General features: G+C 53.0%; 1 protein-coding gene across 4 annotated transcripts in view; it reads right to left on the reverse strand.

Annotated features, from left to right (window-relative positions):
* Positions 1-2,963: 2,963 nt before the first annotated feature.
* CHRM4 (cholinergic receptor muscarinic 4) overlaps positions 2,964-12,206 on the reverse strand; it is a 38,129-nt gene continuing 28,886 nt past the window's right edge. The window contains exons 1-3 of one of the 4 annotated variants that reach the window (XM_073348165.1): positions 11,404-11,458; positions 8,109-8,201; positions 2,964-6,300 (exon numbers count right to left, since the gene is read on the reverse strand). In XM_073348165.1, coding sequence (XP_073204266.1) covers positions 4,823-6,300; positions 8,109-8,121 — 1,491 coding nt within the window. In that variant the 5' untranslated portion in view covers positions 8,122-8,201; positions 11,404-11,458 and the 3' untranslated portion in view covers positions 2,964-4,822. Of the gene's footprint in view, positions 6,301-8,108; positions 8,202-11,403; positions 11,459-12,206 lie in introns of those variants that run through there. The other 3 variants (XM_073348163.1, XM_073348162.1, XM_073348164.1) reach the window with 3 other exon arrangements.

Below are 12,206 nucleotides of genomic sequence, written 5' to 3' on the forward strand. Positions count from 1 at the left end.
GGAGCTGCTATAGCTACCTTTGACACTGCAGCTCTTGGTCTCTACCCATGGGCATGCTGGAAGCAAAGCCTCTACATGAGATTAAAGAGGGAAAGGTGCGGAAACCAGGTAGTTACCAAGGGAGGTGGGCTTGGTTGCAGTTCATGGTGCCAGACTATTGCTTGTTATATTGGAGAAGGGTTCATATTTGAAAGGTTTTCTGGCTTGGCTAAGCATTGGAACAAGTCCCGCACCTCCCCCCTTGGGGAGAAGCATGAGCTGGCTGGAGTTTGCCCTGAGCGCCATTTACTCAGGAACTCTTGAAGTCTTTAGATCGGGATTTGAGGACGTGAGTAACTCAGGCAGAGGTTATGGGTCTATTACAGGAGTGGGTGGGTAGGGTTCTGTGGCCTGTGAAGGGCAAGAAGTCAGACTAGATGATCATGCTGGTCTATGCATCTATGAATGCTGTCTGAGCTTTGTGCTAAGCTGGTAACCTCCCTGCACCCTGACACAGGCCCTTAAAGCTTTCACAAGCCAGGCAACGGTCCAGGGTTCAGACTGGTTTTTCACAGGCACATGGAACAGTGAAGTCCCTGCTCTGATTGTCTAACCCCTGTTACAGCTGGACGGAACCGGCTGGGTTACAATGCTGGACTCCCACCGCCCCAGTCCCGCAGGTGATTAGTTATGGGACTAAACCACAAGATGGTACCCACTACTAGCTAGTCTAGTCACAGCGTCTCCCAGCAGGAGGTGCTGTGGAGAATAAGGCAGGAGCACTTGTTGTGGAGGCCGGTGCTATGAGGAAGCCACGGCTTGTCCAGGATTAGCCACTCCCAGCAAGACTCGGAAAAGCAGCAGCAGAAGGAAAGTAACTGGAGGGGCTGGGTGGGACTTGCTGCCTGACTTGTTCCCATGGCTGTTGTACACTGATTGAGGGCAACATGCTGCTATGAGGGTTCATCTGCAGCCACTCGAGGCAAGGCGAAGCTGCAGATAGACTTGGACTGCCAACAAGAGACTTACTGAGGTGGTGTCAACCTCCAGAGAGCTAGCAACTGTTCATAGGTAAAGGCTCTGGCAGGACAAATGCGTTACAGGGTGCCTCTGCCCCAAGGCCTGTGTTAGCCTCTGCGTGGTGCAAGGCAGAGGGAGGCCTGCCAAGGATTTGGCATATGGCCAAGCCACAAGGGGCTGCTAGTCAGACGTCGCGGCTCCTCTCTAAGATCTCTGAACCCTACAACAGGGGTGGGTTATGCTCTCCTCTCTCATGCTGCTGCCCAAGGGGTCAGAAACCCAGCTGCGCCAAGAGGAGCAGCCCGCAATCTGCTCTAGCATGTCAGTGTGGTTTGCAGATGTCCAATAAGCTGCTGCCATGGTCCTTAGTTAGGCAGAATTTGGATGCCACATCCCCACCTTAAAAGAACAGTGAGTTAAATGCCATCAGCATCTTCCCTGCAGCTAGGTTTGTACTGAACTCAGAGGTACAGCACAGGAACCTGCTCCTCACTGTATCAGTCTGTATCTAACCACTCTGCCCTCCTACCTCCCAGTTCCCATTTGAAGGCAACACATCAGGCGAGTAGGTGAGGAAACCAGGGGGCCATTGGTACCAATGTACCAGATGTTTCCCTTGTGCAAGTATTCTTTAAATCCCCTCACCTCAGTCCCAGCCCAGTGTGGCTCTGCAATTATACTGCCCCACTGAAGAGGCTGGTGCAGTCAGATACGGGTTTAGCTGAAGCCACTGCACCAGTCTAATGGCCCACGTGTGGTTGGAGATCACTGCAGGCAGGGGCCCTCAGGCCTCTAGCCAGAGAGCCCCTCACAGAGAGGGCAGCTGCCTGAGTCCTCCCCTGAACCCTCCCCCATGCCTTCAAGGGAGAAAATCCCAGCCCCCAGGCACCTGTGCTCACTGGCATTCCTCAGCTATCGCAGGGTAATCACTACCAGACCAGCAGGGATGGAGCTGATTGAAAGCAGACCTAAGACGAATGAGAAGTTGCTTGGGCGTATGCTGGGTAAGGCAGCCCCTGGGCAGAGTGTGTGCTGGCCCCACAGGCCCCTCTGTGTTCCGGGGGGGGGGGGGGGGGGCCCTCTTTGCACCACTGATCCCAGACCTGTCCTGCCCACAGTAGGAGGTGTCAGGCCCTGTGACTGAGAAGCCCCAGAAAGCCCCTGATCATAAACCACTGGAACAGGAAAGAACAAATGTAGCTGAACCAATTGACATTCATTTGCCTTAATGAAACAGCTTGTCCCCTTGCCAGCAGAGCCACCCAGCCAGGGCAAGGACCAGATGCCTGACTAGGCCAGCCCCCTAGGAGCCCAAAGCCAATTGCAAAGTCTGCCTTAGTGTCCAAATGCAGTTTTGTGTCACCAATAAAACAAAATGTGCTGTGAAATGGGCATGTACCAGCCTGAACTGCTGCAGCTGTAGCACAAATTGGTAGACCAGAAAACCCCCCCTCCCCTCCCCTCCCCTCCCCCTCAGCTGCCCCACCCCACATGGTGCTGAACAGCGAGACCACAGCTGCAGGCTTGGGCCAGCCTCACATGCAGACCCTCCCAGCCCTGCAAAAGGTGAGTATGAAACAAAGAGGAAAGAAGTAACAACATGGGGCACTGCAGCGGCAGACACACCGGGGAGAGGCCAGATGTGTTCTGGCCAGCAGGAGGTACTGTGGGAAGGAGATCAGGCTCTGTTCCAGGCAGCAGGGGCTGAACCAAAGAGGAAAGACCCTGCCATAGAGTACAGAAGTTTGGCAACCACCTTTCCCTGCTAGGTGGCGACAGAGCCCCTTGTGTAGGGAGCAGCAGCACCTCAGGCTTAGTGTTTCTCTTTCAACCCTTTATGTGCACCACCCACACGTTGAAGGCTTTGCTGGAGAGGCCAGTGGGCCTGGGGAGAGAGCCTAATCAATGGCTCACAGCCAGGGTCCATGAGGAGGCTGGACTCTGCAGCTGGATCCCGGAGAACGAATTACTCACTGAAAGGCCTTTGGTCTCAGGTTCGATTCCTTTATTCATTTAAGTAGGTTCCGCTGGAGTTGTAATGATAAAAAAAAAATGCAAGGCATTTTGGGTAACACTATGCAAATTATCCTAAAGGCAGTGACAGTGAGGCTGATGCTCTCGCAGGGCAAAATGTCAGCCTTTGTCTAAGTTGCACAGTATCCCAGGGGGTGCGGGGTGGAGACCCCCATGTATAGACACACGGTAGTCCCACTCAGCCACTGATGGACACTGTGCACCTGTGTAATCCCTCCCGCCCACCCATGTAGGACATCGCCTGTGCCCCACACAGCTGTCCGACTCTGCCCAAGAGGGAAAACAGCGTTTGACTTTGGGAGAAGCTGAGCAACAGCATGAATTGGTTCGGCCTGTACACAACTACGCTAGGATTTGGGCTGTACATTTACATTGAACCCCACATGCTGAGGACTCCATGACAACACCGATGAGAGGATTACATCCATTTACAAAGTTCTGCGGCCAGCTCCTTCTCACACCCCTGGGTGCTTGTCTGCACTGGGGACAGTAGCTGTTGGGGAGGTCCACATTGTCACGCCTTCCTGTCCCTTCCCCCAGGGTCCAGAACCCCATAGGCAAAGTGTCCCTTCTGCACCTGCTAGGGGAACATACTCAATGACCCATACGACCTTAAGGGAGTCTTGGCCACACCAAGCAACTCCACAGCCTCTTCCCCACTCCCTTCTAGCTAGCTGAGCTCCCCCTGCAGGCTGCTCTGCACCGCTGTCCTGCGAGCAGCACAGCCCCCCAGGGCAGTTATTTTTAACACTGCCACACACAGTTCCCAGAGGTCACAATTCCTCAGGGCTGTGGAGATAAATCTCTCACTCACTTTTTTTTTCTTTGCAGTATTAAGCTCTTTTGTTTTTCAGGGTGGCATTTGATTTTATGCTGCTCACCTAGGAACAAGTCTCTCTCTGTCCGGCCCCTGCAGGGATGGGATGGAGTTCAGAAAGGGAACCCCGAGGTTGACTCCCAGGAAAGACTTTCAGACTGGCAGATGGCTCAGGCTGTGGAGTCACCGCCCCAGAGGGAAGGGGTGAGAACCCCATTCATCTCGTGGGATGTTTAAAGCCACTAGAGAATGCATGACCAGGAACAATCCTGTCCTGGCCCCAGGGAGATGGTCTGGGTCATCTAACAGGCCTTTTCCATCCAGTCCAGGTTGGTCCAAAAGGAATCATCTGACACCTGATGTATGACAAAGTGACTGATCTATGTTCCTTTTTCTCTTGGGCAGTATGTGGTTTAAGACCCTGTTGAACCCCTCCTGATGCCAGGAACCTTCTCTCCATGCGCACTGCAAAGCCATCAGGAAGCTCAAGGAGTGAAAGAAGGGATTTCAGTTACACCATGTCTCATTGCACAGTGACACTTCACTGTGACACAGGTGTAATCAGCAGGAACCCCATTTAGAAACTCCACGGTTTTACCTAGCGAGCAAAGATAGCTGCCAATTCAGCCAACATCTCCAGAGGGAGGAGCTACATGGGGTTCAAAGTAACCATGGAACCTGTTGATGGGGACACTCCTCTGGTGTTCCCTCTTCCTTGTTTTCTTCCAGTGCAGAGTCAGGGGTTGTGTAGGAAGAGGAGCTGTTCTTTGATTTATGTATGTCTGAGGGCTCCTTCTCCCAGGCTGAGAACAAGTAAAAGAGCTGCATCTTACAGCTGCATTCGGAGAAGGGCATCTTGTGGAATCTCTGAACAGTCTGCATCTCTTGTGAGTGGGGAGCAGAGAACCCCCTAAAAGGAGAGGCAAAGGAATGAGTCTTTGTAATCCTGCCAAGCAGTCCCTCAGTGCCAGCTTATCTAGCTGTGCCAATGTTCCTGTACTGGCACATGAGAAGGTGCTTAAAGGTCTTCTTGAAAGTGGCATTACAGAGGGCATAGCAGGCTGGGTTGATGGTGCTGTTGACATAGCAGAGCCAGTACCCAATAGACCACACTGTCTCGGGTACGCAGGTCTCACAGAAGGTGTTAATAAGGACCATCACATTGTAAGGAGTCCATGTGAGAATGAAGGCAAGCAGGATGGCAAATATGGTTCTGGTGACTTTTTTCTCCCGGGCTGCCATCTGGCGCTTCTTCCGCACCTGACTCCTGGCAATGCTAGCAAACTTCCTGGCAACATTGGCTGGGCGATTGTTTGAGAGGGTATTCTGGGCAGAGGCCGCTGTCTTAGCTGGGACAATCTCAATGGCCGTGACGCATTCAGTACCAGTTTGCTTGGTGACAATCTTAATTTTGGACCACTTGGAGGTCGAGTTAACCCGTGGGTGGGCAGGGCTCTGCCCTTGCCCAGCTGGTAAGATTTCTGCCACCTGCTTCTCTTTTGTGGTCTGGGTGATGCTGACTGTGCTGGATTCATTGGAAGTCTCCTTCTCCTCTTGCTGACCAGCAGCCTCTGTCTGTGCTAAGGGTTGGTCCTCCAATTTACCATTCCTCACCTCCTCCTTCACCTCCAGCGCCCTCTTGGGAGAGTTGTTGTTCTGTTTGATCAGTGGGCTCTTAAAGAAGCTGAGTGGCTTAGTCTTCTTCTCCTTCTTGCCCTCAGGCTTGTGCCGTCTCACTCTGCTCCTGCTGGCCAGTGAGATGTGAATGTACAACACAGTCATGATGACCACAGGGAGGTAGAATGCAGCGATGGCCGTGCCAAAGGTCACGGCAGGATTAGATAGGAACTGGATGTAGCACTCCCGCTCCGGGACTGTCCTCTTCCCTACGATGAACTGCCAGAACAAGATGGCAGGTGCCCAGAGAACAAAGGACAATATCCAAGCTGCTGCAATCATCAGCCCAGCCATTTTGGTGGTCCTTCGAGCCGGGTAGGTCAGGGGCTTGGTGACACAGAAGTATCGGTCAAAACTGATGATGAGTAAGTTCATCACAGAGGCGTTGCTCACCACATAGTCCAGCGCCAGCCAGAGGTCACACACCACAGCCCCCAGCGGCCAATAGCCTTTGATGATATAGACTGTGTAGAGGTTCATGGAGAAGACCCCAATGATCAGGTCAGCACAGGCCAGGCTGAAAAGGAAGTAGTTGTTCACAGTCTGGAGCTGACGGTTCACTTTAATGGACAGCATGACCAGGATGTTCCCCACCACAGTGACCAGGCTGAGCGAGCCAGTTACCGTGGCAATGAAGACCAGCTCCACTGTTTTGTACTGGTTGGAAGGATGCTGCTTGACCACCTCAGATCGGTTGCCATTGGTGAAGTTGTCATAGGTAAGGTTGGCCATCTTCATCTGCCAGGGCTGAGCAGAGAGGTTATGCATGGATTCTGCAGTGGGGAGGGAGCGAAAGGAAGAATATTACACATAGGCACCCTTCTGCCCTCTTTCTTCTGCAGTTGTGGGCTCCTTTAACCAAGTTTCCTATGAGTTTAACAGTATTTTTCTATGTATGTTGTCTTTGGTTTTGCAAAAAAGGATGGGGCAGTTTTATCCCCAATTTTCTCTCTCCTATCACCCCCAGACCTCTTCCCATATCCTCTAGCTCCCCGGTGATGCCCTTTTTGGCCCCGACTATTAGACTTTTTAAAACAATGGAGATTCGTCAGCAGAGCTGTATAAGAGGACCCCAGGGCTGGAATAGCAGGAGGCTCTGGGTTAGGACTGAGATGTATGAACAGAGCTGTGTGTGAACAGCCCAGGTCTGGAATAGCAGGGGCCAGAATAATGGGAGAGGAGCAGGAACGCTATAGGTCAGGACTGAGGCATGTAGACAGGGCATCTTGGTTTTCATAGGCCTTTCTTCTTATTACATCTATATTAATGAGCCAGGGAAATGATGCAGACTTAAGTCAAGAGGAGGCCGAATTTTGTTCACTTATACCCCTTACACTCCATTGGCTTTACTGGGATGGTACCAGTGTAACTAGCAGCAGAACAGGTCCAATCCTCTTCTTGCATACTGCACCCAGAGGAATGGAGTGAATTCAGGCCTCCTTCCCTCGCTCACAACCTGGAGAAAAGACTCTTGTTGCCTCCCCATAACTGAAGCTGTAGCTGAAAAGCAGTCACTGTGAGAGCGTGATGGACTGAGTGAGTGATTGCACAGCCTGAGCAGTTGTGTCTCTTTAAACCTCAGCATTTTCCCAGGCCAATGTTGTTTTTAGCTAATGCTTGAAAATCTCATTGTGTTGTACCATGCCCATCTGCCCCTGCAGCCCTCTCCCCAGGAGCTGTTCATGGCAGCAGTTTGTGTTCCAAAGCGGAACAGCCTTGGAAGCATCTCTCGGCTTTATGGAGACACAAAAAGCTCCAAAGGAAAGCTCTAAAGAGTGAAGCCAAAGGAAGGGTCCAGCTAACAGAGCTCCCAGCCCATCCTCAAGGCATTTGCTATGGAAATCCTGCCCTCTGCTGTCTGCTTCTTGCACTGTGCTGGGTGACAAACCCTAAAAGGGCCCCTGCTCCCTGCAAGACCCTGATAGGGCTACATGGATTCCGTGGGAAAATGAAGCAGAGTGAGAATGGTTTGGTGGAGTGGGAAGCTGCAGTGGCTCCTCTTCTGTGGCAAGGCCAAGCAGCAGGTTTAGGTCTCTTTGTGCCTCCTTGTCCTGCTGAAATGCCATTTTCAGCAGGTGTTTTACCAGACCTCAGGAGAGCGATGGAAACTGATGGTGAATGCAGGAAGTTTGGCCTGCTCTTTGAACAGCCCCCCTACCGTTCAGCCCGAGATTTTAAAAGGGAATTGGGTGCTTGTGAAAGGGGCCAACTCAACAACCATGGAACTGAACACAGCCAGTGTTTATCTAAAGGACAGGTCCAGCCTGGCCAGCAGCTGAGCAACCTTCCTCTCCATCTCCCCACTGGCCACTGATGTTCTTCAGCCCTCAGGAGAGGTGCAGTCCAGGGGCTTGACCAACCCTGTTCACTGCAACAATTCTAGTGGCCTGAAGCCAGCTCCCCGGCCCGGCTAATGGTGAGCACTGGGCTGTTGTGTATATGTCACTGCCTCAGTTGTGTCCCTGTCTCATGTGGAACAGCTGGGGGCGCCGGGGGGGGGGGGGGCGGTTGCAGGGAACAGAAAGAGGATCACTAGGCCTTCATGACCCACTACAGATCCAAACAAAATAATGGGCTATACCAGGGCCTGGCATCCTGGGAAAGCTCGTGCTGGGGTGTGGGGAGAACTCACGTGAGTCTCCAACAGCAAATGGCTCCCTCTGGAAAGCAAGACCTGGAAGAGAGACAAGCAGACCCCTGATTAGGTAATGAGAGTGTGACCTGCAGCACTGAGAAACCCCTTTAGGAGATACGGCATCTGGGGCAATCTCTGAACATCAGCGTGTATCCAATAATATTCACTATTCAACAAATGGCTGAATTGCCAGGTCCAGCTGATGGAATAAAGACATGTGAGCATCACACCAAGTGACAGGTCTACATTGCAGCTGGGAAGGTCCTTCCCAGCACAGGTAGATAGACACTCGTCTGCTCAAGCTAGTGCACTAAAAATAGCCCTGTGGCTCAGCAGCCCAGGTGGCGGCTCGGGCTAGCCACCCAAGTACATACCCAGGGCCTTGGGCAGGACTGTACTCAAGTGCCTAGCCTGGGCTGCCGGCCGTGCTGCTGGGCCACCAGGCTATTTTTAGCACATTAGCTTGAGCAAAGCTAAAGTGTCTGCCTGCCTGCGGTGGCAAGCACCTCCCAGCTGCTGTGTGCACATCCCCAAGGCGGGTTAGTCACCAGGGGCTGACCAGCCATGCAGCATGCCAGCACCAGAGTGACAGACCAGACTGCCAGTGGGTCTGAGCGTGAGCCACACCTGTGCCCCAAAGGGTCAAAACCTGTGTGAGCTGGAGAGGGTCTGCCTGTCTCATGCTAGAAGTACAAGTGCTCCTTGATCATCTGCTGCATCCCCTCTCCACATCACCCCATGTGCTGCCTGATCCTCTCTCATCAAGGTCCCCCCCAGCAGCTGCTCCCCAACATCGGTCTCCCCCATAACACTCCTGCCCCTCATGCCTACTGACCCCCTCTACGCCTTCTGACAGCCACACACGATGTCTAGCAAGATGGCCCCACACAATCCTCATCATGCTCGTGTAACATGCAGGAACTGTGCAGAGGCCCAGCCACAGAGGGGACTGAATGCAGCTCTCCCCATCCTCTTACTGCACAGACACTGGGTACCCACCATCGATACCAGGAGCCTTTCACTCCCACGCTGCACTTACTGTCCCCCAGGAGAAACCCAGGGACAGGGTCTGCACCTTGGGCAGAGCTGCATTTAACCCCCTGGCCCTGGAACAGCATCTTGCTTGATGTCTGATTTTCAGAGTCTCATGAGCAAATAGAACTGATGAGCCAGCCACTTGGGCTATGTCTACACTGCAGTCAGACACCCCCCACTGGCCCGCGCCAGCTGACTCAGGCTCCTGGAGCTCCAGCTGCAGCCTGAGCAGTGGGATACTCCCACTTTGCAGGGTTCTGGAACCCCACCTCCCGCCCAAGCTTGAGCATCTACACTGCTATTAAACAGCCCCTTAGCCCGAGCCCCACGAGCCCACATCAGCTAGTGCGGGCCAGCCGCTTGTTTTTAACTGCGGTGTAGGCATACCCTGAGTGACTAACGCATATCTGCACCTGATAAATATTTCACTAAGGAGTGGATCCATTGCAGTCTGATTAACCCAACCAAGATTCACCCTGGGCTGGGACTGTTGGCCTCTCACCCCACAGCTTAGTGTCAAGACCCTCCATTCTCTCCAACAAGAGAAAGAGGGCTTATCTAGCCCCCGCTTCCGCTGCACTGGACAGACCCGCCTGCACGGGGATTAGCCCTACCCCAGCAAACAAACACATGCACACCCTCAGCCAATGTGGCTCACTCACTAGACATGGCTCTGCTTTCTGGGTCACACTGTCAGCCCAGAGCTACAATTATTTAGTTTGGCTGCAGGCAGCTATTGCAGAATGTTAATGGAGAAGAAATCCCTGGCACCTTTAATTCCTTGAGCAGCCCTTACCCCCTTCCCAGGGGAGCCACTGAGACATCAGATCCCATTATGCCAGCTTGGTACCAGCAGGAAAGAGAGCAGGCCACTGACAATCTGGGGCTATTTCCATCTCCTTCAGTGAGCCATCAAGAGCCCCATAATTATTGCATGAATAAACCGGGGCAAGCATGAATCTTTGAGGAGTGCCTGAGAAAGCAGCCAGCACCATGACTCCACAGCCCACACACAACTGTAAGTGAAACTCAGGAGACTCCATGCAAAGTGGCCTGGCAGGGGCAGAATCTACAGGTACTTATTACATAGTGTATCTGGAGACCGGAGGGAAAAGAGTGACTGTGAGAGCTGCAAACCCTGGGAAAGGAAACAGTTCCTGTCTGATTCACACCCCAACCTGGTCTGCTGCACTTAGCAAGTCTCACACCCTGCCTGCCCTTGGCCACAGACAATGCTTCAGTATGTCTAGAACGCAGTCTGGGCCAGACACTGTGGCACTGAGAGGCCATTGCCTCTCACGGTATTTCCGGCCGAGTTCTACAGAGCCACACATTCTGGAGAGTTCATTAAAGCAGCAGAACCTTTGGGGGCTTCTCCCTGTGTAGCTGATAGAAGCTTGACCCACCCTGACTGAAGCCCACCTAACCTGCCCCAGAGGCTGTTAAACCCATTTCCTGGTAGAGGCCTGATTCACTGGAGCCCACTGGGTGCTACTGGGGGAAAATGGGGTCCTAGATCTGGGGCACTCACTAGGCATTGGGCTAGAAGAGCTTCAGTGTCATTAGCCATGACAGGATCCAGTCAGACACTAGAGAGCGCAAGGCAGGGGAGGGATGAGAGGGAGCCAAAAGAGAGGGCCCCATGAGACCTGACCTGAATTGCGGACAAATAAAATGTTTTACAAGAGCCTTCCCAATGCAAAGCGGAAAATCAGATTCAGCAGCTGTCCTCAGTTGGGGAGGGGTTGGGAACTCAAACCTCTGAGACCAGGAGTCACAAAGCCACTGGGCCGGTGCTTGAAGGAGCTTTAGAGCACAGGAATACAGAGAGCATCTCAAGCCAAAAGGAACAGGGAGGGTAAAACCTTGCCCAGCCCTGGGACAGGGGAGGAGGTGCTGGAGGAGGCCCCTCCCTGTGGCGGTGGGCTGTGTCTGTGGCCTTGGGAGCTATGCTATGAATTAATTAATTAATTAATACCAGCTCCTCTCCAGCGGGATCCTATCCCCCAGGGGGTGTTTAATGGCCTCCGTTCATCACTAGAGTGATTAAGTGCCCTGGGCCCCTCTGAAGGCACTTGACCTGCAGTTTTGAAGGCTGGGCCCATGGGGAGGTAACAAACTGGGCCCCTAGGGTACCACACAAGCCAAGCAAAGTTACAAAGACCCAAACTAAGCTCCCTCCTCAGCTCAGGCCACATGTGCTTACCATGCAGGGGCTCACTCCTGGTGTTTATCCAGTCAACATTCCCAGGCCAGCTCCCACCTCAGCCCCTTCTGCCCTGGATCATTCTAGCAGCTTGGGCTTCAGCCCGAAGGAAATACAAGTCAGGCACAGTTGGCTGGTTTATGCTGACGTCCCTGCACTGAGGCCCCACAGAACGACCTCACTGTCTCGCAGTTAACACACTGGCCTGGGAGACAGGAGTCTGGCTCCTTTCCTCAAGGGATGGGAGGAGGGACACAAATTCACTCGGTAAAGCTCAAAACAAACGCCCGTCTTTAGCAGGGGCCGTACTAATACGCGTGAGCGTCTTCTACAGGCTGACTTGCATCTCGGCAGAACACACTATCCGAGCTGCTGGTGGTGCACAAGCTCAAGGAGAAAAAGCGAATGGTGCCACCTGGGCCCTGTCTTGTTCTGGTCTCAGTGACACCGCGGTGATCCAGAGGGACTTCATTTAACTCATTGGAGTTATTGTGGATCTCCAGCAGTGTAACAGACAGAATTTGGCCCATTCTTTCTTTCTCTCCCTGTGACTGTCCCACCTCTCCCAAAAAACAGGAAGAAATATGAGATCAGAGGATGGGAGAGTCCTTTTCAGTGCTACTCACCAGAGCCACAATCTCCCCAACAGGGGTACTTCCCTATTACTCTCCACTCCCCAGACCCATGAGCGCCACTTACTGGGCATCTCCATCATTACTGCTCAAGAACCAGGCCCCTGCACAGACTGGATTGCTGAGTGCCGGCTGCCAGCGTTTTCTCAGCTCACGAGCACGGCATATGGC

The sequence above is a fragment of the Lepidochelys kempii genome, chromosome 6, assembly GCF_965140265.1.
Source record: "Lepidochelys kempii isolate rLepKem1 chromosome 6, rLepKem1.hap2, whole genome shotgun sequence".
NCBI lineage: Eukaryota > Metazoa > Chordata > Testudines > Cheloniidae > Lepidochelys > Lepidochelys kempii.